The 27293-nt window shown below is 47.1% G+C and overlaps 2 protein-coding genes and 1 long non-coding RNA gene across 5 annotated transcripts in view; 1 reads left to right on the top strand and 2 right to left on the bottom strand.

Annotated features, from left to right (window-relative positions):
* Window positions 1–187: 187 nt before the first annotated feature.
* VAX2 (ventral anterior homeobox 2) lies at window positions 188–27293 on the top strand. Its single transcript, XM_017660906.3, has 3 exons — window positions 188–482; window positions 17961–18148; window positions 26611–27293. Exons 1-3 carry the CDS (start codon window positions 245–247, stop codon window positions 27046–27048), a joined length of 864 nt encoding a protein of 287 aa, XP_017516395.1. The 5' UTR covers window positions 188–244; the 3' UTR covers window positions 27049–27293.
* TEX261 (testis expressed 261) overlaps window positions 4579–27293 on the bottom strand; it is a 62529-nt gene continuing 39814 nt past the window's right edge. Inside the window, exons 3-4 of one of the 3 annotated variants that reach the window (XM_073211727.1) lie at window positions 6068–6316; window positions 4579–5379 (exon numbers count right to left, since the gene is read on the bottom strand). In XM_073211727.1, coding sequence (XP_073067828.1) covers window positions 6071–6316 — 246 coding nt within the window. In that variant the 3' untranslated portion in view covers window positions 4579–5379; window positions 6068–6070. The remainder of the gene's footprint in view (window positions 5380–6067; window positions 6317–27293) is intronic. The other 2 variants (XM_073211733.1, XM_073211724.1) reach the window with 2 other exon arrangements.
* Window positions 19870–22929, bottom strand: LOC140843137 (uncharacterized). The gene is made up of 3 exons (XR_012120674.1): window positions 22294–22929; window positions 21661–21922; window positions 19870–20237 (listed from the first exon to the last, which is right to left on the bottom strand). It is a non-coding gene; the product is annotated as an uncharacterized lncRNA (long non-coding RNA).

Here is a 27293-nt window from a genome sequence, read left to right as displayed (position 1 = left end):
GGGGTTAGACTAGGAGTAGAGGAGTGGGGCCACCGTCCCCCCACCCACTGGCGCCGCTCTCTGGTGAGCTGCGGCGAGTTGCAGAACCCCGACTCGGGCCCAATCAGCAGGGAGGGGTGGAGCACCCGGGCGGGGGCGGTGCCGGAGGAGGAGGAGTCGGACGAGGAGCTCGAGGGGCGGGGAGCCTTCGGCTTTGAGTACCCAGGCTGGCCAGGCGGTGGCTAAGGCGGCGGTGGCAGCCGGCATGGGCGACGGGGGTGCCGAGCGCGACCGTGGCCCCGCACGCCGGGAGTCGTGCGGTGGGCGCGGCGGGGATCGCAGTGGAGCGGAGGACTCGAGCGTTGATGCCGGAGGCCGCAGCCCAAAGGAAATTGCGGGAACCTCTGCCTCCAGCCCCGCGGGCTCTAGGGAGAGCGGCGCGGACAGCGACGGGCTGCCCGGACTCGGAGAGACAGACCACTGCCGCCGCATCCTGGTGCGAGGTAAGAGAACTGCTCACCGCCCTGGCCCACTGGACTCCCACCCGATCCCCACTGGGGCCTCCTAGTTTCCTGCAGCCTCCACCTCCCAATTCATAAATCCATTCATTAGGTCATCATTCAGACATTCACTCAGCAAATATTATTTTGAGCATCTATTGTGTGCCAGACATTGAGCCTAGTGCAGGGGACAAAGCGGCGAATGGGACCAACAATATCCCCACGTCACTGCCTTCAAATTCTCAGGCTCTCGCGCCGGCCTTTCACCCCAGGCATCCCAGCCGGGTGCTGTGTAGGGGGGGTAGAGATGGGAGTGCAGTGTGGAGAGCCGGCTCCTCGCCCCGCGTCCCTCAAGGCGGGTGTCTAGAAAAGCGTCACGAGTGCTCCGAGGAGACAGGACAAAAAGGGACCAGCGTCGGGAATCGCGGGAGGAAGAGGCCCGGGCTAAGCCCAGCGGCTGAGGTGCTTCCCCTCCGCCTGCTCGGCGTTTCCCCAGCGGTGCAGAGCGCACCGGTGGCTCGCGGAAGAGCGCACCGGGACGCCGAGGGTGCCCGCGGTTCGGCCGCCCGGGCTTCGTTCTCTATGTTTACACTTCCTCGCGGCGCCCGGGCCCAGCCGGCTCCCGTGCGGCCTTCTCCCGGCCTGGCCTTTCGCGTCTCTCTGTTTCTCTCGGGCATCGCCCTGCTCTATTCTTTCCTGGCCACTTCTCTCTGCCCAACTCGCCTTCTCAGCACTCTCCTCCTGCAAGAGCCCCTGTACTGCGCCCGAATACCCAGCTCGTCTGGCCTCCTCACCGCGAGGCTAAGGCTTCCCCGAACCCCAAAGCCAGCCTCACGCGAAGCTCTAGGCTCGCCTTTCGCTGGATCCGGGCCTCGCTCAGTGAGACGGGAGAAAGGGGACTCCAGGGTCTTGCCCTCTGCCTGTCTCTAGGCCTCCACCAGAGCCTGAGGCCTGTCACCCCGCCCTCCTTGAGCCCCAAGATCGGGAGACGCAGCGCCCAGAAGAGGCCACTCGCGGGTAACAGCTCCACCGGTCTCCTTCTCCAACTTTCTGGGCTTCCTCCAGCTGCCTTCTTCCTGCTGCTTTCTGAGCGCCAGCTCTGGGAAATGCGGGGCTGACTGGCCAGAGCCTATTTCCTCTGCTACTGCTGGGGAAGGAGAACCAACCTTATGCTTGCTCTAGGTTACTGGAGCGCCAGGATCCCCGAGTTTGTCTGGTGTGAGCTAGACTATTGCACAAACTGGGACACCTTGGCCAGGCCGTCCACCACAGCTGCTAGGTTTGAGTGGCTCTGGAAATGGAGATAGAGCTAGAAGACAGCATGAAGGCAGTCCAATGTGAAATCAACTGATGACTGTCTTGGACACGGAGGAATCTGGTTGTTGGGAAACAACTCCTGGTGTTAGGTGTGGTCACCTTGAGCTGGGGTGCCAGCACCATACTGAGGGTAGACTTGGGCCAAGGCAGTTAAAGGACAAGGCATGGGAGGTGATCCGCACCCAGTAGGGATTCCAGAAGATGTGTGGACCTGTTGGGCACCTGGGATTAAATTAGATCCCATTCCATAAATTTGAGGTGTCCTGGGTACAGGGCCATTAGCAGCCAGCATGCAGTTCCATGAAAGAAGTCAACAGGGTTTCCAGAAATTGAGAAATCACTCCCCTCAGCCCACACTCCCAGTTTAAGACCCTCAAGTCCCTGCCTGTAATACTCATCACCTCACACGCCATCATGGGTGGACATTTCCTTCTGCCTGAACAATTGTGTTCTGTGCCCACCTACCATCCTTTCCATTCTACTAACTGAATGGAGAACAAATAAATTTCGTGTATAGATGTCAGTTTAATAACTCCCAGGTGTGGCTTCAGAAGAAAGGAGTCAAAAGTGACCCTCTACTTTCTGGGGTGAGGGCAACCCACTCTAAGAAAAATCCACAGCCGGGCAGAGATGAACCCCTATTGTATGTGGTGTAGCTTGTGTGTGCTGTCCATAGTGTACTTTTATAAATGCATATACACACATACAGTGATGCCATGACCTTTGGAAAATATAAATATAGCACAGATCGTGTACTTACACACCTAAAAGAAATGAAAAGTAAACAGGGCCCTCATAAGTCCCTCTGCTCTTTCCCATTTAATGACAAGGAGGTTATTATAGGCTGTAGATACCCAGCATCAGTTAGCACTAATCCTTCCTAGCCAGGGTCATCTGCGTCACACTCAGCTTCCCCCAGGCCCAGGGCGGGGGTTCTGACAGCTAAAAAACCCTGGGGAAGTGAAGCCCTCGGCGCCGTGGCCCCAGGATGTGGAGAATACTCTTTGCCCTTGACCTACTAGGACACATCCTCCCAAAGTACCTTTGGAGGAAACCATAAAAAGGTGGAGGAGAAACATTTGCCAATTCAGCCATCAAGTTGCTGGTAGGTGAGGATTCTAAGATATCCACTCTCTCTGGGTCTTTTCTATTCCCCACTTCTCCCCTGAGCACCCTCCCCAGGGTAGCACATCTGTAAGTCCCAAGGCATGGGGAGTAAAAGGAAAACTTGGGTACTGGAATTAGATGAAAGTAGTTTGAAATACCAGCCTTACAGCCCTTTGAAATTGAACCAGTTTCTTCATCTCTCTGCCTGTTTCTTCATCTATACAAAGAAATCTGTAGCTCTTACTTTGAATGACCTTGCTAAGGGTCAGAGGTGGTAGCTATAGAACTACAAACCCTGTAAGATCTCCTTAAATATTCCACTGAATGAGAGAAGGGAGCTCTGAGGTAACCCCCAAGCCACTTCTGGAGTGGTCCTCCTTCCTCAGAGACCTCCCCCAGCTCACCACATTGTAGGGGACATGGTCTCCTTCCCCTGAGACCCACAGGCTGCCAGTGTGTTGGGAGGTTAATAGCCAAAGGGTGAAAAACCCAGCCTTCCCCAATCCCCTTGCAGGAACGCTGGCTTGTGTTTCCATCTGCCTTTGCCAAATGCCAGTTGGGGAGCCAGGGAGGTGGACCTCACTGCATCCCCCCACCTCAAAGTAGAGGCTGCTTCTTGCCACAGACAGGCACAAACAAGGCCACCAGGATGACAGGCGTATGAGCATAACAGGAACCCCACTGTGGAGACAGCTAGGCTTGCAGGGGGGCCATACAGTCACATAGGTGCAGCCACACACTTCTGTGTGCACAGCCCACTGGCCAGTGAGGAATAGTCATGGGGATCCCATTGTTTTACATTTGGAAAGGGCGCCAACCTCCAGCAGGAGGCAGCCTGAATGAACTGGCCACCTCCTAGCCCTGGCTCAGGCTGAGGCCTTTTTGGTGGAGCCGGGATCCCAGCAATCCGAAGAGGTGGGAAAACTTCTCATCCCAAACTCCCTGCAACCTCACAATCTATGCTCACACTCGCACCCTCGCACGTGCCCTACATGATTCTCAAATTAATCCGGACGGGAATCCAACAACCTGTCTGGGTAGAGCTAGGAATGGTGGCGGTCTGCGAATGTCACCCGAACCAGCAGTTTTTATGATCAATGCGTGTCATCGGTTCCTGCTCATTTGAAGCAGTTCTTTGGGCCTGTGGGTCTCAAAACCCCATTTGGGCCACGTCCCTCTGCCCTCCAATTCTGTGCTGCCACCTGGGCACAAGCTAGGCATGACTCAGGCTGCAAATGGCTGCTCCCCACCCCCCAACACAACCACCCACTAGCTGCTGGGCAATTCCTACTGTGGATGTGGGTGCGGGGAAGGGAAGTATTGAATTTAGTGGAGTTCTGCTCCCCTGAGAACTCGGGGGCAGTGGTGGACCCACACTCCAGAAACAGCACATCCAAACAGAGCACAATGGTATACACATATCAGGCAGGGCCCTGGCTGCTAGACTTGACTGAAGATGCCTGGCAAGGGGCCACAGCTTCCAGGGCTTGATCTGGGGGTGACTTGCAGGAATAAGCACCCCCCTCTATCAGCCAGGCTCAGCGTTATCCAGTGTACACTAGCTTTCTACTTAGATTTACAGCGGCCACTGGACATGAGACACTTGGTGGGACCTTAGAGGCCTACCCCGAGATCAGAGAGCGCAGTAGCTGCCTGAGGGCACACCTGTCCCCCTCCCTGTGGATGTTTGGGCAATGGAGAAGTCGAGGCAGAATGCTGCTTAGGAACAAACACTGGATTTAAAGTCCAGGCACTTGGCCCTAGGCAGACGAGCAGAACGCAGGACTTTAGCCTCAGTATGAGTCTGTTAATAGAATAAATAATCCCAGGACCAGTCGCCCCCCAGGCAGTGGATGAAAGGATTAAATGGTTCATGCAGGAGGCTGCACTATGGGATTTTTTCTTTTTACTTAAATTTTTAATTTCAGAGTTTGTGGGGTTATTAGGTTTCTTTTGTATTTCCTTGGAATTCCTTTGTTATGTTTTTCTTTTTCTTTGTTTATTTTTTGACAGAAGGACCTACTTTCTTATCTGAGGTCTGTGCCGGACCCTATCCGTTTGATTTTTATTTAGCCCTTTATATACATTTTCCCTCCCCAGCGTCCTTTCCCCCAACTCAGGGACACAGTCCAGCAACCAAATGTGTCATCTTGTTGTATCTCGTGTTCCCCGTTTTCATTTTCAGGGAACTGTGAAGGGTTTGGCGGCTCCTTGTGTTCTCACACCATTTCTGCTGCCAGGGGTGGTCGCCTGGACTCGGTGGGTGGACCAGCTGCTGCATCCCGCGGGCCCGCACCTGCAGGGTGGGAGCAACCAGGTGGCCCCTGGGTAATCAGAGGGCAGGGAGGCCCAGTCTTTGTCAGGCTGGGACAGTGAGTGGGTACTCAGGCCTCGAGGGGACGGAGGGGACGAGACGGCGTGTGTCTCTGGGCGATGTACGCTGGCACTAGATTCGAGTCTGCTCATTTCTTATAATCTGTAGGGAGACAGGGCGTCTATGAGTCCTGCTAGCTCTATGCCTTTTCCTCAACTACTACCGACTTGAGTCTGGGGTACTAGAAGCCCCAAGCTCCTCTCCCTTGGCTAAATTTCTTTGATTTGCACATTTTATGTGCGCGGCAGTGTGGGGGAGGGGAGGGCGCGGGCATACGAAATTTATGAATTTTCTTTACATTTTCTGTTTGTTTACCATTAAATAAGGATTTGGCCTGAGTCTCTTTGGAAACCCAGTAGCGGGTCCCCCACCAGCGGGCCCCGCCGAGGTCGTACCCAGTTTGAGAAACAATGATACAGGACAACGGAGGCGGAATGGGTCTGCCCAGGAATCCCGGGACCCGGGTGGCGGAGGAGCCTGGCTCGCCCGGCCTCCCCCGCCCCGCCCCCGCCCCTGCTCCGGGAGGGAGATTGGAAAGTCTCAGCTGGAGACGCCAGGGTGGCTTCGGACACTGCAGAAAGACGTGGTAGCGCCAGGACCGGATCTGGCCTGAAGGGGCGAGGAGTGGGCGGGCCCGGAAAAGCCCGGGCAGCGAGCGCGGCGGGCGGGTGGCGCCCGCTGCAGGCGCTAGATGCAGCCTGCAAAGGCCGCTCAAACCATCTCTCCCGCGTCCTCCCAGGGCCTTGTCTCCACTTGCTCGACTATTCAGTGCACAAACATTAATGAATACCTACTATGTGCCAGACAGACCCGGCTGGGGCTGCTGGCGCTCAGCTTCCCAATCTTGAGATTGTCTTGCCTCCAGGGACGTTCGGGGCTCCAGACCCGCGCCGGCGGCCAGGTCCGGGAGGCAGCGGAGCAAGGTCTGCTCTGAGTTCAAGGGAGGCGTGTATCCGAGGCTCCCTTGAGGCAGCGCCGGAACCACGGAGGAGGTTGTCACCGCGCCCGCCAAGTTCACGATCTCCCCAGATATGTGTTCCTGGCACAAAGTAGGCGCCCAGTTAATGTTTGTAGAATGAATGAAAGGAGACAGAGCAGTCAACATCTAGCATTTCGCTTGGTGGGGGGCCCCGCGCCCTTCCCGGGGGAGAAAGTCTGTTCTGAAATGGCTATATTTTTTGACTTTTCAGTGTCGTTCCTTGTATGAAAATGTAATGATACCGGAATGCAGAATAATTCTTAAAATATAAAATTGACAACGCCGTATTTTTGAATTTTCTGCTATCGCCAACTTTCAGTGAGAACCACTAAAATGTAAAACCTGACACACTTCAAATATGGTTGTTTAATGTAGCCAGATCCCCAGGGCCTGGGAGGCCGCCGAGGGTCCGAGAAGCCGGGTGTGCTGCCGGGAGAGGTCAACGGTAGCGCAGGGCCGCAAGGTCCCTAGTGAGTCTCCCGGCTGTCCGCTATGCTTAGCGTGAGGTCCCGCAAAGGCAGCCAGCGGGGTGAGAGAAATAACCAGATGAACCCGCGTCTCTCCTCCCTCCGAAATCACATGCCTCCAGCCCTCTGCAGGAGCTTGAAATGACCGGGTAAGTATAGCCGGAGTCTGCTCTGTTTTGCTCCTCCCGCCGACCACTGCGTTCACCGTGGAGCTGCGGGAATCCAGGGCGCAGCGGGTGGAGGGCACCCCGAAGACCCAGCCTCCCGCAGGAACACAATCACAAAGTAGACACGTAAATGGAGGATTTAAATTCAAAAAGTAATACACGCTTAACGTGAAAACAAAACCCAAAGTGGCAGAAGGCTGCCAGAACAGCCAGCATTCTGAGTTTCTAAAATGCGTCCTTCCAGGAGATTTTCCTACTCTCTTATACAAAAACAGTAAACGAGAAATCGTATTACATAAGCTGTTTTGCAATTTATCTTAAAGTGAAATTAAAATCCGCAGGGTCATTTTTTCGGCTTAACCATGTCGCCCAGTTCCGTGACTGAGAAGTAGTCCTTGGATGAGGAAAGCCAAATTCTCCTAATCTCTGGAAGAGGTTCCAGTTGTTTATCCCTAATATAAACACTACGAAATGAACTCCCAAGGGACGAGCCTTTGCGCATTTGTTTGAGTATTTCCAAGAGATAAATTCCTAGCAGTGGAATTGCTGCTTCAAAAGATTCACACACACACACACACACACACTCACACATACACACAATTAAACCTATTTCCTTTAATTTAAAAATAGCAAGTATTCATATGATTCAAACACCAAAAAGTTGTTATTTTAAGTACACAGTGAAAATTCTCTCCCATCCTTGTCACCCATCCTCCAGGTCCCACTCAGCTCAAAGGCAGCCATTTTTTACTGCTTTTCAATATGTCCTTCCAAATAATTTTTAGGCTTATGCAACTCAGCACGGCCATATATATATATATATATATATTTGCTTTTATTTTTTACTCATGTGGTAGCATCTCTCAAAATTTTCCTGCACCTGGTTATTTTCTCTTATCAATATGTCTTGGAATGTAAAGAACTTCTGATTCTTTTTCTTTTACAGATGCACAGTATTCCATTTGTTCTGAATGGACAGAACATTCCAGTATGTTCTGGATGAACCAAAATGTTATGTTATATAACCCATGCTTTATTGGTAGACATTAAACTTTTTTCTTATCTATTGCTATTATATACAATGATGTGATAAACAAACTTGTTTTAGCCATCTCCACATGTATAGTTATATCTGTCAGAGAAATTCCTAAAAGTAGGTTACTGGGTCAAAAACTGTCTATGTTTGCAATTTTGAAGAGAATCCATATTGCCCTCCATTAGATAGATGGTCACATCCAACCCCACCCCCAGCAACGCCTGAAAATGCTTCTATCTCTGAATCTTGTCATCTTGTCACTTTATATCTTGCTAGATATTGCCAAGTTGTTCTTCAAAAATGAAAGAAAAAAAGTTTAGCAATTTATATCCCCATCTTTGCTCTCTCCCCACTTTGGACGTTATATATCTTTTTTAACCTTGGTCGGTGTTATAGGTGATAGGTAGTACCTCACTGGCACTTTAATTTTTTATTTTTTTGATTATTCATGAAGTTGAGCATCTTTTCATGTTTATCTACTTGTTGTGTTTCTTCTGCTGTAATCTGTTAATTCATTTCCCTTGACCAGTTTTATTTTCAAATACCATTTTCCTTCTTGATTCATAGAAAGTCTTTATTATGGATAGTAGCTAATTGTTCTCAATATGTGTTTATAATCTGCTTTTAATTTTGTTTGTAATGTATTGTTTTCTGAAGTATAAAACAACTTTGTAATTAACAAAAAACCAAGCTGTGCAGTTTTGTTGTATCATGTGTGAGTTCAAAGTTTTCCATTACACTTCCACTTCCAAGATGATGCCTCCCAAACTTTCTCTCATAATTGAAAAACATAAATATGTAGGTTATATATTACAAAAGTGGAATTCTTTTTGCAATTGCTTTTTTGCATTTAATAAACATTTGTGGAAAGAAATTTTTATTGTTTGAATTGTAGAATGTGGAAACAAACATTCTAGTTCTATCTAGAACTGTCTTGTTCCTTTTAAAGCTGCACAGAAAATGCTGATATAATGTAACTTAATTAACCATTCCCCTATTGGTGGATTTTTAGGTTAGTCCTACTTTTTCACTACTACTAACAATGCTTCAGTGGACACCTTTGTATCCTGATTTGAACAGATGGTTTTTTTAAAGTCTTACTTATGATGCAGTCTGAAAACTGTATAAGCAGGTGGGGCATTTTATTATATTAAGAAATGATTGTTAAAGTTTTCGATTGTGACAATAGAATTGTAGTTGTTTTTAAGGGAGTCTCTATCTTTGTAGAGATACATCTGGAAATACTTTTGGATGAAATGATATGATGTCTGAGATTTGCTTGAAGCAATGGGGATACAGAAGAAATAGGATTGTTGTAGAGTTTGTGATTGTTGAAGTTGGATTAGGGCTCATTGCATTATTCTAACTTTGTATGTTTGAAATTTTTCATAAGAAAATGTTTAATATAATAAGCATAATTTCACATATATCTGGTGTGAGCATAATTACAGGATAAATTCCTATAAGTGAAATTTTGAAATCTAAGTATATACACTTAAATTGTGATAGATATTTCCAAACTTTAGGCCAAAAATGTTCTAATTTGTACTCTCAGGAATTGCATATGAAAGTGCCATTTCTCCACATCCTCTGAACCCAGAATATACTCAGTCTTTTAGAATAAAGTCTTTTCAAATGAAAAAAAAACCTTATTTTTAGCATTTTCAGTTACTAGTGAAGTTACGCATATATTCATATTCTTTTTGATTTCCTCTTCTGTGAATTTTTTTATTCATGTACTTAGCCATTTCTCTGTTAGTTTGCTCATTGTTTTCATGTAGTTGTAAACACTAACTTTATACTAAGAAAATGACCCCTTTTTCTGTGGCATGTGTTGCAAATATCCCCAGATCTTTTCCTTTTTTTAAACTTTGCTGTGAGTTGTTTTCTTCTGAGCTTAAATTTAAACTGTATTCACATCTAATGGTCATTTCTTTTGGGACTTCTAGATTTTAGTTCTCAATTAGAAAGTTCTTCTCCAACCAATATATATAATATATATAATATTTTTATTTTTATTATATATGCACATATATATTAAAATGTTTGTTATATACTCTTTGCAACAAACCGAATACTTAATAAATGCACAGTGAGAAAATTTCCCTCCCTGGCCAGCTTCCACTCTTGAGCAGCAAACAAAAGAGAGAGGTGTACATCCTTCCAGACTTGATCTTATCTAGGTACAAGCACACACACAAACACATATGCACACAATTCAGCTCTACTTCTTGTTCTTTACAAAATTAGGATTATAGATGTTATTTTCATGTAGCAGTATATGATGGACACCTGTTCAAGTCAGCATATGAGGAAGTATCTTATTCTTGTTAATGTCTACATAATAGCTGAAGGCATGACTGTACTGCAACTTTATCAACAATATTCCCACTGATAAATGTTCAGCTTTTTCCTCTTATACACTATGCCACGAATAGTGGATCTGTTTTTATCAAAGTATATGCTGTTTCTCTGGGGTAGAAACCTTTATAACATTTTTAGGACAAAAGGAATTATGCATTTTTTAATTTAGCTAGGTATTATGAAATTGACCACCCCCTCCCAAAAGAAGATTCTTACTCTGTTTTAATTTTTATTCTTACTAACAAAATTCAGGAGAACATGTATTATCCCTCACTTTTACCTGCACAGTTTTCCCAGTTTGATAGATAAAATATGGCATCTGAAAAAAAATTGTATCTCGTTGCTGCTCTAACTTTCATTTTCTCTGGTGTCCTCGGAGCTTGAGGATGTTTTCCTACTTATTAAACCACTTTTCTTTCTTCTTCTCTGAATAACCCTTTCATGTAATTTGCTCAGTTTCTCACTGGACTGCTTGGCTTTACTCATTGGGCTACAGGGGATGTGTGTGTGTACTAGACATAAGGACTCTGCTATGCATGTGTTATAAATATTTCCTCCCACTCTGTTATTTGTCTTTTAACTGTCTCTCATCCTGCAAAAGCTTTAATTTCTAGGTACTCACATCTGTCACTTATTTTTCTTTTAAAAAATTCTCCGACTGTAATGGGGTCTGTGGGGGGGACTTGATAATAGGGTGAGTCTAGTAACCATAATGTTGTTCAAGTAATTATACATTAATGATATAAAAAAATTCTATGTTTTTTCTTCCATTTTTGGGGCTTTATTTTTTACATTTAAAATTTTGATCTACCTTGTGTTTATTTTTGCATGCAGTAGCAAGATAAATTACTTTCATTCCAAATAATGAGCTAATTGTCCAAAAGCTGTCTTTAATAATCCTGTCTTCCCTCCACCTGCTTTAAAATGCCATCTTTATGATGTGTCAACTCCTCATTTATGCATGGATTTGCTTCAGAACTCTTGTGCCAGCATCATACCATTTTAGTTGCTATAGCTTTGCAATACATTTTGCTGTGTGGCAGTGCAAGTATTCTCTCTTCATAATTTAATGTTTTTTTCTTAATTATTCTTCCACTTTCAGTTTTTTCCAACAAACTTTAGCATGAATTTTCCCTAAGGAATTTTTACAGTCATCACATTATATTTGTAGATGAAGGCAGGAAGACCTTATCACACTTAAAAATTAGCACATTTACAGCTTGTTGTGCAAAGGAATTACCGGGGTACCAGGAGATGAAGTCAGTTAGGGGGCCTACTGGGAGGGATCATATGTAGTCCTGGAGGTCAGGAGCATTAGATAACTATTATCAGGCAGGGATCATCACCTCTCCCAAGGCAAAGGCTCCTTGGCCCGATCCACCACGTCCTGTACCTTAGGACTCACCCATCTTTGAGGAGACCTGAGGACCATGAGGCTCAGGACACATTCCATTTAGACTAATGCATTTTCACCCTGACAAACACCTACCCACAAAGAGGCCCTGGTATAAAGCTCCTTCCTTGCCTGGTGCTTCCCCCAGACTACACTCAGGAAAGGAACAATTCAGGGAAGAGGGCTGTGTCAATAAAGGTGAGCTAGATTTTGCTGCAGAGACAACCCCACACCTCAGAGGTTTAATAAACCGTGTATTTCTCACTCACCTGATAGGTCCCTCACAAGGGGGCTAGGGTCCATTTTCATACCCAGAAACCTAAGCTGATGAAGCTACATTTTAGCTTCTGCTTCCAGGACATCACAGCAGGGGGAAGGGATGTGGCAGATTATGAGCCCTCTTAAAGTGTTCACCTTTCCTCTTGGCTAAAAGAAGTGATGTGATCATATCTAGTTTCAAAGGGCAGAAAATTAGTGCAACCTTACCATCTGCCTGAAAGGAATTGGAAACATTCATGAAAAACATTCATGATTTATCTACTATTTGACTTTGATGAACAGCCTTCTCTGACCATCCTTGCTAAAATAGCAACCTCCCCGCCTGCCCACAGACACACACTATGGTCTTTGGGTTTTGGTTATCTGGGGAGGATTGGTAATAATATCCCTTTATCTTGTTTTATTGTCTTCCCAGCATTTATCATTAGCTCACATATTAGTTTTTAAATTCATTATCTGTCTCTCCCCTCAACACAAGGTCCATGGGAAAGAGACCTTGTTTATTTTGCTCATTTCCATATAGTATTTGCTATCTAGTAGGCACTTATCTGTTGAATAGTTGAATATATATCACTTGATTCACGTAAGTGGGATAGTACTACACATACTATTCTGTAACTTTCTTTTACTTAACTGTCAGTTCATATGGATATAACCTCATTCTTTTTCACTCTACATGATATACTGTAGTATGGATTATCACAATTTGCTCAACCATTTCCTTTGTAGGAAACTGAGGATGCTTTCATATTTTCAATATTCTGAACAATACTGCAGCAAATATCCTTATATATGCCTTGGAGCATATGAGTTTGTGTTTTCCTGGATAAATATCTACTAAAATTGCTAGGGCCAAATCTACATGCATCTTTAATCTTGACAAATGCAGCAGGTTTAAAAGGTTGTGATGCTTCATGGTTCTACCAACAGAGAAGGGGAGTATGGATTCTCCTGTGGCACATCAGAGCTTTATAGAGCATCTGTTCATGTCTTTCCAATCCTATGGAAGATAAATGATTTTCTCTTGTCTGAATGTGCATAATCCTGATTTCTGTGAAACTGCTCATCTTTTCATATGTTTATTGGCCATTTGGTATATTTTTCTGTGAATGGCCATTTTTTCTGCTAGACTACTTCTCATTTTAAAAACATCATTTACTTATAATTGCATTTACATATTCTGGATATTATTTCATTGACTTTTTTAAAAAGTATTCTCTTAAATTCTGTTTTTAGTATTTTTACCATGGTTTAGGTGCTTTTGTCATACAATAGTTTTTAACTTTAATAGAGTTAAATACATCCTTTGCTTTCATTTTACATCTTAGATAGCTGTCCCCGAGTTCAGGATTATAAAAATATCCTTCAAGTGCCTTTATAATTTTATAGTCTATGATTTGCTCTCTAATCCATTTGAAACTTATTGTTGCTTATTTGAAACATATATATATATATATGTATATGTTTTATAGTCACTAAGTCACTTAACTCCATTTATTGACTAGACCACCTTTCTCCATTTAGAACACTCCCTTTATCATAAACTCTATCACTATAAATATGTGGATCTGATTGTGTACTCTTGATTTCATTGTTTCCCAATATTCAGTCATTCAAATATCATCTTTAGCATTTCTGTTATAGTCATGTTCCATTCATTTACTTAGTATTTTAGCATAATACATTTTTAAATGAAATACCTACTTGAGCCTTGTCCTATGCACACAAAATCTTAGGTCTTAATTTTTTTATAGTAACATTAAAATAAATTCATGCATTTTGAAATGATTGCTGTTTACTTATGTACCATTTAAAGTCATCTTACAAACCACAAGTGGAATGCAGAGTTTTTTGGGGAAATACTGTTGTATTTATTCTGCCAATGGATTTGTCTGCTTCTGTGACAAAACACCATTTTAGCTTCATGGCATTTTTTTGTTGTTGCTGTTGTTAATGCCTTATTCTGAAATAATTTTAGACTCAGAAGAAGTTGTAAAAGTAGTACAGAGAAGTTCCGACAGAGAGGTCCATTTATCCATCACCCAGCTTCTCCCAATAGTGACATCTTATATCTATATTACATTACCAAAATCAGGAAATTGACATTGACACAATAATCCACTAGACTATAGACCTTTCTCACACATTTTTACATACACTAGTATTTTTTTCTTTTTATATATAACTCTATGACATTTATCACATTTTTAGATTCATACAACTACCACCACCATCAAGATATAGACCTGTCCTATCATGATCTACCAGGAACTTTCTCCTGCTACCCCATTACAGCCACATCCTTCCTTACCTAACCCATCAATCCTGGGTCCGTTCTCTACATCTATAACTTTGTCATTTGATAGCATTATGTAAATGGAATCATACAGCATGTATCCTTGGGGACTGACTTTGTTTTTATTCACTCAGTGTATTTCCTGGCGATTCATCCAAATTGCTGTGTCTATCAGCAGTCATTCCTTTTTACTGCTGAGTGCTGCCCCACTGTTTAGTGGGAGCACAGTTTGTTTAACCGGTCACCTACAGAAGAACGCCTAGATTGTTCCCCTTTGCGGGCTCTTACAAATCAAGCTGCTATGAACATTCACATGCAGGTTTTGATGTGAACCTAAGATTTTGTGTCTCTAGGATAAATGCCCAGGAGTGTGGTCACTGGGTTCTATGGTAAGTATATGTTTAAGTCTTTAAAGAAACTGTCAGACCCATTTACAAAGTGGCTGCCCTTTTACATTCCCACCAGCAGTGTATGAGAGATCTAGTTTCTCCACATCCTCACCAGCCTTCTACACTCTCAGTATTTTTTATTTTAGCTATTCCAGTATGTGTTTCTTGTGTTGCAATTTGCGTTTCCCTAATGGCTAACAATGCTGAACACCTTTTCATGTGCTTGTTTGTATGGCATTTTTTGATAACCGACAGGCAAGTCTGAGGTTGCCTTTCTTATGTGGTCCCTACCTCCCCAGTCCCTGAGCTGACCTTGGCCGCTCCCTGAGGCAGGTGTGCCTCTCTTAGCTCTTCTAGGAAAAAGAAAAGGGGTGGGGACACCCATGGTTTGACTTGGTGGCTAGGAGCACAGGCTCAGAGCTTTAGGTGAGCTTCAGGAGGCTTCTTGGGGAGAGAATGTAAACCTGCCACCACCATGGATGACACCCCTCACCCTTCCTCCAGTCCACATTCCTCAAGACACTTTTAAGGAAATCAGTGCCTTTGGAGTTGGAGTCACTTGGGTGCCATGAGGAAGTTCTGAGATTGGTCTCACAATTAGAAACAGTAGGACCTGAGCAGAGGGGACCCAGTCACAACGGGGTCACAAACATTACTTACCCTTTTGGAATGTAGAAAGTACCGGAGTTGGGGAGAAGCCTGAGCTGTCCCAAAGGCCTATGGCTTACACCAGCACTCTGAGAACAAAGCCCACATCTATTCGATGTGCTCTGACAGTGCCCTGGCAAGACCTGCCTTGTGTGTGTGTGAGGGGGCACTTCTGAGCAGCAACTGCATCTCCCCACCCAAACTCACCTTCTCCAAGAGGGCTGACTGTGAGCAGGAAGGTGCGTGAGAGCCTGTGAGGTCAGAGGCAAGACCTGCCAGCCAGGAGCCCACCATGAGCCAAAGGGTGCCCTCAGAAGGGAACATGAGCAGGAGCCAGAAGAACCAGTCTCAGTAATCATGAGGCCTCAGGTTCACCCTCTATAGCAGGGATTCTAAAAGTAGGATCTGTAGTCCTGTGGCTCACAGGAAACCTCCTGAAGGATAGCACATCCCAAAGGGAGTCCTTCCCAATGCCTTCCAGGGCAGTTTGAACCCATCCAGAAGATTTCATTTTTTACCCATGACCAAAGTCCTCTTCATTCTAACCTATCAGCTGAATCATTAGATTACTAAAACAAATATTCATAAAATAAAATGAGGCTGTCTTTAGCACTTATTAACATTGTCAGTGTGACCTCAGATAAGTTATTTAGAATGTGTTCCTCCATTTCCCTGTCTGTAAAATGAGGATAATAAAAGTTCCAAATTCCTACATTTGCCCTCTTACAACACTAAACTATGTTTTCTACCTTTATCTTGTATCTACCTACCACTTCAGCATTTTATTAAAAATAATAATAATAGAGAAATGTGGTATCCACATGTAAATCAAGTATAAAAATCAAATGAATATTCATATTTGAACTGACTGTTTATAGTTCATAATGCATGAGCAAAACCGAAAGCTTCTGTGATGACTGCCCTTGTAATGTTCACCATGTAACTTATTCACTATGTAAGAATTTGTACTCCATGTAAGAAGTTGTTCGTTATGCTTCAGAAGATTGGAGACTGATGAAAATTAGGCTTGGGGTGGATTAAGGATTGTGCATTGAGCACTGACCCCCCTGTACAGAATTTTATTGTTGTTAACAATCATTTGATCAATAAATATGAGAGATGCCCTCACAAAAAATATATATATATATATACACACACACATATATATATGTATATATATACACACACTTCCAATTGTAAAATAAATAAGTAACCAGGATGTAATGTATGGCATAAGGAATATAGTCAAAATATTGTAACAACTTGGTATGGTGATAGCTGGTACCTAGAATTATCATGTATATAAATGTTCAATCACTGTGTTGTACACCTGAAACTAATGTAATAGTGTGTGTCAACTACGCTTCAATAAAAAATAATTATCTAAAAAAAAAAACAAAAAAAAAAGTTCCAAATTCATTGAGACATTGGGAGACTTAAAGTGCTTAAAATAGTGCCCGGTTCAGAGCAAGCACTCAGAGGAGTTGGCTATTACTATGACTAAAACATGAGCAGCTGGGGCCACTAACACTTGGGCCACATTGCAAACTCCAGCTGTGCATGCACCCTAGAGACTTGGAATTCCTGCACCTGTGGAGGGGGACATTCTTCCCTGCACTGAGCCAGGGCTGCCTTCAATTGCTAAGGTTTCCACTGACACTAAGCTTCCTATGTAACCATAAATAACTTAGTTTAGCTTCATTATGATCAGCATCATGTGTTGGGCGTGGTTTGGTAAGTCCTAGAGAAGACAGTGCTGTATATTTCCACTCTCTAATTTTTGACATAAATTTTTCAAATAACTAAATTTCAAGTCATCAATGTGTGTAGCTCAAACATGGATCATTTTCACCCCTATGATTAAAGCTGATGTATCCATATATATAAAATACCCCCTGCTTCCAAATTTTACTTTTGCTGAACGATTTGCTGCTTTTACTGAGTTCTTTAAGTGGTAATATCTGGTGAATGTAGCTGTAGGGTTTTACACCTCTGTTAAGTAAGTTCTGAATATTGGAGACCCTGTGCATGAAGGGCTTTGTTCCAGAGCCCAGGAGGGTGGCCCTGCTGTTTGGGACTAGGTACATAGAAGGAGTGGCAGAAGTCCCCTCTCTGGAAGGCACCCAGCAGCTTGCACCCCAGTAGCAATGGTCCTTGAGTTCCCCAGGCTCTCTTCTCCCCTACACCAACTAATCTCTTTATGGACCCCAGGAGGTTCTGTGGACAGAGTGCACAGCCATGCACACACACAGGGCTTAGGACCTGGCTCTGGACATCTCTAGTAAGCCTTACCTAAATGATCATATCCAGTTCTAACCTATCTTTTCCTCTGTATTTGGAACTGGTATATCTCTTTCCATTTGTTCTTTACTCTGCTAAGGGAACAGAGTCCTGGCTGGGTCAGTTAGTGCTTTCTGCCCATCCTGTGATGCTAGACTTGATGTTCTGAGGCCATTCCCATACATACACCCTTTAGTTACAACACACTGCTTTGGTGATTGAGAAAGCTAGGCCCAGAGAGGGTAAGCAACTTGTCAGAAGTCACACTGCCAGGCCCAGGCCCAGGAGCTCCTTGTTAGATCACACTGCCTCTTACTGAGATGCTTGCCAGTGGCCTAATGTCTCAACTAGTGAACTAACCTACCTCCTTTCATGGCCCCTGCAGATGCCAAAGGGACCATCCGGGAAATTGTTCTGCCCAAGGGCCTGGACCTGGACCGGCCCAAGCGAACCCGCACGTCCTTCACGGCTGAGCAGCTGTACCGCCTGGAGATGGAGTTCCAGCGCTGCCAGTACGTGGTGGGCCGTGAGCGCACTGAGCTGGCCCGCCAGCTGAACCTCTCAGAGACCCAGGTAAAAGTGTGGGCCAGGCCACTCCACCCCCACCCTGGCAGCCTGGGAACTCCTTAGGTGTGAGGCCTGTGGGCTGCTAGGGGAGAGCCAGCTTTGGAGGAGTTCAGACATACCTTAGGGAAAGACTTAAAGTTACAGGTAAACTAGAGCAAATAACAGTGCTGACAGGAGAGAGTGGGTTATACCATCTGGGTTGGGGGATGCGGGAGCTTCTGGATGTATCAGGCATTTGGGTGGAATAAGGAAAAAGGCCAGAAAAGTCAGAGGGAGGGGCACTCTAGATACAGGGAGTGGCACAGAGGAGTGTCAGTGCTGAGAGATCCTGCAGGAAGGGGAGGGGGTGCCTCAGAAAAGCTTAGCATTTTAACAATACTATCCTTAACCTAAAGGAAAAACTTCTGCAAACTGAGCATCTACTCTGTGTGAATGGAAGCATTTTAAGCTGGTAATAAAGCTGCATAGTGATAGTAATAATAGTAACTTAGTACTTACTGTGCCAAGGCACTGTTCCAAGTGCTTTGATTATGCCAGTTCACTGATCGCTGCCCACAGCCCTATGATGTAACAGCCAGTATTATCTCATTTTACAGCCGAGGTGAGGTGATGCCCCAGGTCACATGACTAATAAATTCTAGAGCTAGGATTTGGACAAGCAGCCTGGCATTCTTCCTGCAACCATCTTGGAGATTGTCAAAGAATGACTCAGGCCCTTATTTAGCTACAACTCTAGCTTAATCTCACATATGAAGGGAAATCAGTTAATAGATACATTGCAAAGCTTCCTGGGAAGGCAATGGAGACCGTGAGGCTTCTGCACTGCCCGCTGCTGTCCCCCTCTTGGCTCCCCCACAGCAGTTAAGGCAGAAGTGGCTGCTGTCCCACAGGCACGGGTCATCTCCACCTGGACCCATTTTCCTCCAGCTGGCGCTGCAGAGCTCCAAGCAACCCAGCAGATGGCCAGGGCAGCTGGGCCCTCTCTCCAGCTAAGGGCGGGGGCGGGGGGCGCTGGAAAGCCAGGCTCTGCTCTGGAAGTCTAGGCATAGAATCACCCAGCAATACCTGCCCCTCCTCTTTGTCCTGACCACCCTCTGCCTCGCCTAGTTTGGCCCCCAGACTCTCACCTGAAACTTTTCTCTCCAAGGCATCTCGATGCCCAGGCTAGCAACCCGTGTGGTCCTCATCCTTCCCTTCCCTGCCTCCACACTCTCTACATCTACCAGTCCTTGAAGGTCAAAGCTGAGCCATTCCTCTTCCAGGAAGCCTTCCCTAAGACTTCTTGACCTTGTTCCAGGAGACCTTTGCCGTGTGGCTTGATCAAGTGTGTGTGGTGTGGTGGGCTCCAGCCAGTGTGCACTTCCCTAGGACAAGAATGTGTCTGAAGGCCACATCTCCTTTTCAGGCCACCTGGGAGAGCCCAGCACACGGCTGGGCACAGAGCAAGCTCAGTGAGTCCTCAGCTTACTAATCGCTGCTTACTACCCTCCTTTCTTTCCCCAATCCTGGGGTTTTGCAGGTAGTGTGAGGTCTAACTGACATTTTTACCAAGAGTTTCCGACATACCAGGCTCTGTTCTAAATGCTTGGCATGTTCTGCGCCTTCAGTTCTCCCCACAGCCTTCAGGGACAGGAGTGATGCATTTCTTTTGACACCAAATTTGTGGCCATTCCCAACACCAACGCAACCAATGCTCCAGTCCTCCAGCACCAACTGGACATCCAACCATTCAGTTCAATTCAGTGCAATTCTGATGCTAACTCCCTGGGTGAGCACAGACCCTATAGGTTAGGGACTCAGTCCCTCATCAGATGCCAGCTGCAAATCACAGGGACCACATGGTTTCTGACTGACAGGCTCTAAATTTGGGGGTTCCTCACCCCCTCCTCAGGTTTGATAAATTTGCTAGAATGACTCATCGAACTCAAAAATCAGTTTACTTACATTTACAGGTTTATTTTAAAGGATACACATCACGTAGCCAAATGAAAGACATGCATAGGGCAAGGTGGGGTGGGGTGTTTGAGGAGCTTCCATACCTTTTGGGTGCGCCACCCTCTCAGCAGTTCATTGCGTTCATGGACACAGGACCTCTCTGAATCTCATTGTTAAAGAGTTTTTACAAGCTAACCCCCAGCCCACCTCCCCTCTCTGGAGGTCAGGGGTGGGGCTAAAAGTTCAAATCTCTAATTGAATTGCTTGTCTGGTCTTTCTGGGACCAAAGCCCATCCTGAAACTATCTAAGGGCCCAGTCTGAGGCACCTCATTAGCATAAACTCGGAGCTCAAAAGGGGCTTGTTATGAGTAACAGAAGATACTCCAATCACTCAGGAAATTTCAAAGGTTTCAGGAATGCTCTGTCAATAACCAAGGACAAAGACTGCATATGTTTTTTGTTATACCAGAATAGGTCTGTATTATTTCTTCTTTAAAGAGAAGGAAACAGTGCAACGAAATTTAAGTAACACTCATAATTTAAAGCAGATATATTTATTAGCTCATCTAATCTTTACAAAAAGATGGCTTTATGGGTAGTATTAGCCCCATTTCAGAAAACTCAGAAAGGTTAATTAACTTGCCCAAGGTTATATAGCTAGAATTCTCAGTATATTAATAAATGTCTACTATGTACCAGGTTCTGTTCTAGGCACTGGGGATACAGCAGGGAATGAAAGAGACCAGGCACCTGCCCTCAGGAGGCTTAACTTATGCCTGGGAAAGACAAGCAGCATTTGAAAGTGGGAGGTGTGCTGTGAGGGAGGTAAAGCATGAGATGACAGGCAATAGGAGAGAAACTTTTATTGGGGTGGCCAAGGAAAGCTTCTCAAAGAGGTGACACTGAGTTGAGGTGTGAGTAATAGGGAAGAGACAGCCAGATGAGAAGCCAGAAGAGAAGTTGAGATACAGGGTAACTATAAAGACCTGGGAATAGAAACTGGCATGGAATATTCTACGTGTCAGAAGGTCAGTGTGTCTGAGTTGGAGGGTAAAACAGGGTAACGGTGTCAGTGGTGGGACAGATCATGAAGTGTTTAGAGGCCATAGTAAGATGTTAAAGGAAGACTGATATGAAAGGACTGGCATTTTACAGAGGTCTCACCAGCTGCCAAAATGGAATATGGGCACAAGAGTGGGCCAGTTAGGGGCTAGTGATGTGGGGTCTTGAACAGAGTTGGCGGGTGGGAAGTAGAAGTGACCCGATCTGAGATATACTCAGATTGGGAGATAGAACCTGTTAGGACTTGCCCTTGTAGTACCTGCACAGGGCAAGGGAAAGAGAAGTGGTTCAAGCTTGAACTGGGTGGGCAGTGAGAATGGTCAGCGAGGCCACTTAACAACTTGGGAAGGTTGGGGAGGAGCAGGATACAGGAGAGGAGTCTAGAGAATTGCTCTGTATCAGTTCAGTTTGCAATCCCAGCAGACATGTCAAGAAGGTATGTCAGACATTTCTTTGGGAGCTAGTTTCTCTCTGATTTATCTGAGGGTCTTGGTCAAGGTTCTTTTGGGGAAAAGGATACATGATTCTTTCAAGTGTGCTCAGATAATGGATGGACTCCTAAGGAATAAAAAGGCACAGTCTTCTGGAAATCCAAGGACAGGAACCATGGTATAAACAGGCCTGGCGGAGACTGAAAACCAAAGGCTGCTTTGGACCCAAGGGCTTCAGCGCCAGGACTCACAGATCTCCCCTCTGTCTTCCTCTGGGGATGCCACCCAGCTGCTCACTGGTGTCTGCTGCTCTTCTCTTCCTGCTGCCAGCCAGCATCTTTACTCTCTATCCTGCAAGTCAGGAGGGCCCTAATTCAGGCAGAGAAGATGTGGGGCTTCCTCAGGGCCCCTTCTCATTCCTAGTCTCTCCTTTAACCTCTAGGTGCCCAATTAAGTGTCTGCACATTTAAATGAGAATGGCACTTACAGGGCCCAGTGAGCAGAACAGTGAGCCCTTGCTCCCCACCACCTCCAGAGTTCTACAGGACGAAGGGTCCTTCGGATGAATGTAGGAACAGTGAACAAGACAGAGTACGGCTGACCTCTGGCCTTGGCTTGGCCAGACCCCATGACTCTGCATGGAAGGAAGTCCCCAGAGAGCAGGGCGGGTCTCAGAGGGCTCTATCTCTTGGAACCATCAGAGGAACCCTCCATCTACCTACCTCCTCCTAGGGTGGCATGTGCTGAAAGCTCTTCTCCATGTCAGGGGAGAGGGCCACCCAACTCAATCCAATTCTCCTTGGTTGTAGAAACCTACTGATACACTTTGTCACTGTGCCTTGTCTCAAAGAGAATGTTCAGGGTTTGATTAAAGCAGTGTTTCTAGGTATGGCTTGCACACCGCCTACATTGTAGAACCCCTGGGAATCTTGTTGAAATAGAGATTCCTGGCTCAGATTCCATGCTCAGCCCACAGGTTCCAAGTTGGAATTTTTAGAGAAGATCTAACAATCTACACATTGTTCAGCTCATGTGGTTACCACACTGCTTAAAAGACTTCAGTATCTGCCAGAAACTTTCCTAAGTCCATGATTATTAGCTTATTGCATCATCATAACAAACTTATCAGAAGGCATAAACCTCCATTTCACACATGGGAAAACTGAGACATAGAGAAGTTACATAACTTGATCCACATCATCCAACTAATTAGAGAAAAATCAGAATTGAATCCAGGGCCGTCCAACCTCAGGGTCTTCTTGACTATATAGTTTGCTGCTTCTCCCAGAACAAACTGATCTGTCCATTTCCCCTGCTGCTGGTGTCTGAGAACCAAATAGATAGAGTTGGAGTTTTTATTTTTGTTTTCTCAGCTCTTGGCAATGCTGGCATGTATTGGATGCTACCTACGTGTCATGCAAATGAATGCCCAGAGCAGCAGGCTCAGAGTGGGAAATGAGAGGAGAAGATGTGGCTGCCGGGCAAGGAAGTGTGGGGGGCTGGCTCCAAGACGTCCCTCACTCGGCTGGCCTGGGGGACTTCTCCGGGGCCAGGGGCAAAGGCGCCGGGCTGAGGACAAACTTCCAAGTCCCAGTGCGGACAGGCTCACACTTAGCTCAGGTAAGAACAGCTCCAGCCCTTCAGCAGTTGTCCTCTGCCCATCACCTCGCCCAGATGGCTTCTTCCAGAACAGCGGACTAGGTGGCGCCTTCTGGGTCCAGGTTATACAACCAGGCCCATCCGGGTGCACAGTGTGTGCCCACTGTCACAGAAAGTAGTCTCTTAAAGATTAATGTCATTTCCAAATCAACAGTGAAGCTTGGAATTTAACAATGACCATGAGACCAGTAAAGGTCACGGGTGATCTCCCAGTCCTGGTAGCCAGCGGGAAACTATGCCCCTGCCGTGTGCAACCAGGGCTCACTGTCTGGCCTCACAAGCCGCCGAGCATTACTGGGTTCCAGGGGAACCAGAAGAGGGAGAAGGGAGGCGGCGGCCCACAGGGAGCCACAGCAGGGCACTAAGAGGACAAGGGGCGGGCGGTGCCCCAGGAAGTGCCCTTCAGGATGGGACCTGGCCTATGCAGAGTGCAGCTGAATTGAGCCTTAAAGGATCAGTGACTTTGGATTTAACCCTGAGAGCATGAGTCCTGAGATGGAACTGAAGGCTTCCTGGAGGAAAGGAGGGGCTCGTTCAGAGGCACTAAGGCTGTCTCTTGGTTTGTTCCTTGCTGGCTGAATCTCAGGGATCAATCCCTTAGGGGCCATGGGATCAGTGCTGGGAAGTAGATGGCCAGAGCATGTCACCACCGCCTCTGTAGTTCCAGCACCTACCTACCACCAGGGTTTGCAACATTAGTCACCCTCGGGGCTTTTCAACAAGCACCAGCGCCTAGTCCCCAACCCCTGGAGATTCTGGTTTAATGGGTTGGGATGGCGCAAGAGCATCAGAATTTAGAACAAACTGACCCCAGGTAATTCCAAAGTGCAGGGAGGGTAAGAACCTCTGGCCAAGCCCATAAGTGCCCCCAAAATGGGCATGCCAGACCCCAGCCCCTGCCCCAGGGGCCCTCTGCCTTCTCCTCTCCTCCCCTTCCAGGCCCCCTTCCCAGGACACTCCCACATGCAGCTGCGGGCCTACGCCCACCTCTCCCTGCTACACCCGGAGCTGCAGGAGGACAGGACACCTTGTAAGAGTTTTGTCATTCCTTATCAGTCACACCCCTGTTCTGCCACTCCCTTTGTCCCTAATTGCTCTCCTTTGTTGGCAGTGGGTTAGTGCTGCTCCCACAAGACCCCTCAGCTTCCTGAGAACAGAAATCATGACTTCTGGGCCTGTCCCCTCCCCCTAGTTCAGAGCTTGGAACAGAGAGGAAAGCAATAAGTAATAACTCACACTAGGTGTGCGCCAGGCACCAGGAAAGCCCTCTGCATGATTTCCTTATTTGATCCCTGCAATCGCTCAGGCATTTTTGTATCCATTTTAGAGATGAGAAACTGAGGCTCAGGGGCTCTTGAGGGTGTTGCCTAGGTCCTGGGAGTGTAGGTGCTTGGCCAAGAGGCTTCCCAGCAGGGGAAGGTGTGCAGTGGCATGCAGAGCCACAGCCCCCAGGGATCCAGGGGATCGTTGTCTGGAGCAATGGGGTTCCTGGAGTGACAAGCATAGAAGGATTCTTCTTTCCAGTCACTTCCTTCAGCCAGACTTGGTAGTATCTCCCTTGGCCTTCTCTTCCTGGTATTTCCTTCAAACGTCACCTCTTCAGAGAGGCTGTTTGCAACCGCATTAAGAAGACAGTCTCCTCCGTGCCTTATCCTGCCTCAGTTCCCTAAAGCAGTGCCTCCCCCAGTGTGTCCTTGGGCTGGCCCCCACAAGCTATTAGCTGTCCATGACAAGTCAACTGCAGAAATGGAGAGTAATTATAATTCACTGTAATTGTATTTTACAAAACTATTGGACTGTGACAGATTGGAAGCTTTAAAAAGTGGTTCCTCACCACAAACAATTTGAGACACTGCTCAAAGCACTTACTGCCACCTGGGCATTTTATGCCTGTTTGCTGGCATTTGTTATTCATTCTCTGTCTCCCCATCACTCTGTCCACTCCCGAGCCTAGAGTAACGCCTGGGGAGTAGCGGGCACTCCACACATACCTGTTGAATGAATGAGTGAGTGGACGAATCAAGCAATCAGTCTCAAGTAGACCCCATAACTTTCTGGTTACTTTCCATTATTGAGTCCAGAACACCAAACTTGCATCTGTTTCCAATCTTTTATTCCTCCCTCCCCCACTCAGAACAGGCCTCACTCACTGTTCTGAGAGGAGGTGAGGCCTCTGCTGGTGGAGTGGTTGCGCCTAGAAGGAGGTGTTGTTTAGCATCACCCCAGGCAGGCTTAGCTCTGGCCTCGTCCCCACTGGGTGGCCTCCCGCTCCTGCCTCCTCCTCCTGACCCCTGGGCTCCACTGCCAGAGCCACAGGAGATGCTGGCCTCTCTTGTGTCCCCTGAAAGCTGTGGGGAACCAGCGAGGCCTCCCTGTCTTTCTCTTCCCGGGCCCTCCACCCCATGGTCCCTTCTTGTGCTGCTGGCACACTGCCCCAGCCAGCTGCTGGCTGCCTGACACCTCCCGACAGAAACAGAGCCAGCCTCTTGGGGACCCAAGTCTGAGTGCTTCAGTGACGGCACCGGTGACATGGGCCTACAGATGCTCAACAAGTTTCCGTCCAGGCAGCGAATGCCAGTCTCTCCTCCTCTCAGATGCTTCCTTCCTGCGTGTGATTCTTTCAGCACCCCACTGTTTGCCTGCTGTGGGTGGTGGTGGGGTAACTCTTTCTTCCTTAGAGGGGAGGAAATGCCTGGTCAGAGGGCTGACCACTGAGCTTCCCTCCCAGCCTCTGGTTTCTTCTGTAGAAGAGGATGGGGGCTGGAGGACCAGGCCCTGGGGGCTGTAGAGGGCGAGGTCTGCCTCCTCTCATAACCTGGGAAAAGGACCCCTCTCTGTCCTTTTGTGGGCAGCTCCATATAGGGTGCGGGGCACTTGGCACCTCTTTGTCCCCAGGTTTGAGTATGCGGCCCCTCAACACCCTGCCACATCCTGCCACACTTGGCATCTCGTTGAGGAGCCCGGCCTGTGTAGGTGATGAGGTGGGAGGGGGCTGCTGACAGCTTCAAACGGCAGTGGCCAGGGCTGCTTAGAAAGCTGACTTCAGAGGCCATGTTGAGCTATGGGACAGTCGTCACTGGGCAGCAGCTCTGCTCTAGTCCCCACGCTCTAGAGGGCCCCACTTTGGCCCTTCTCTGGCCACATCCTTCTAGACCATAGCCCCTGTCATGATTTGGGTGCCAGATCCCTTATCAGTTCACTAAGAACAGGCTGGCTGTGGGAAGCCCTTAATGACAATCCCCAACCTTCTTATCTCCCTTCTACTCCACCCCTGCTCCCCCACTCCCCATCCCCTGCCCCCTTTCCTCCTCCCATCTGCCCCCACTTTGCTTGGTCCCTCCCCTCTCTTTCTTGACACCCCTCCCCACCTCTGCCCCAAGGTGAAGGTCTGGTTCCAGAACCGCCGCACGAAGCAGAAGAAAGACCACAGCAGAGACCTGGAGAAGCGAGCGTCCTCCTCGGCCTCTGAGGCCCTTGCCACATCCAGCATCCTGCGGCTTCTGGAGCAGGGCTGGCTGCTGCCTGTGCCCCAGGCCCCCAGCCTCCTGGCACTGATGCCCAACCCCACGGGCCTACCTGCTGGCCACAGGGGCACCTCCTTGGGTGACCCCAGGGACTCCTCCCCATGCCTCAACCCTCTGACCTCGGCTTCAGTGTCCCCCCAACTGCCGCCCCCTCTGCCAGTGCTCTGCTTTTCCACTGCGTCGCTCCGGGACCTGCCTGTCCGCTACAAGCTGGGCTCCTCGGCCTTCGAGCCCTACAGCCGGCTAGAATGGAACCCAGGCGGCCTGGGCAGCAGCAAGAAAACTAACGCTTAAGCCTCCACCCCCGTGTGGCACGGAGTCCCCAAACACAGCATTACCCCTGCCTTCTGAGCCCCAGTGGACTGTCCTGAGCAGGCCCCCAGGTGAGGGGGGTGGCCAGGTGGTCCCACCCAGACCCCAGCACAGAGACTCTTGACCAGATAGTTGTGGTCCTGCAGCTTGTGTGTGTGAGTCAAGTGTGTGTGGGTGTGCCTTTCACTGAAATAAAAGGAAAACAATGACTAGAAGGGAAAGAATCC

This window comes from Manis javanica, chromosome 1, assembly GCF_040802235.1.
Source record: "Manis javanica isolate MJ-LG chromosome 1, MJ_LKY, whole genome shotgun sequence".
Taxonomy (NCBI): Eukaryota; Metazoa; Chordata; class Mammalia; order Pholidota; family Manidae; genus Manis; species Manis javanica.
The sequence above is the reverse complement of the archived record's forward strand: the minus strand, read 5'-3'. Positions and strand labels throughout refer to the sequence as shown.

What these genes read in the sequence shown, in the direction of transcription:
- VAX2 (XM_017660906.3), top strand. Translation starts at nt 245, where the DNA reads ATGGGCGACGGGGGTGCCGAGCGCGACCGTGGCCCCGCACGCCGGGAG. An exon ending in CCGCCGCATCCTGGTGCGAG is followed by an intron (nt 483 to 17,960) that starts GTAAGAGAACTG and finishes TGGCCCCTGCAG; the next exon opens with ATGCCAAAGGGACCATCCGG. An exon ending in TGAACCTCTCAGAGACCCAG is followed by an intron (nt 18,149 to 26,610) that starts GTAAAAGTGTGG and finishes CTCTGCCCCAAG; the next exon opens with GTGAAGGTCTGGTTCCAGAA.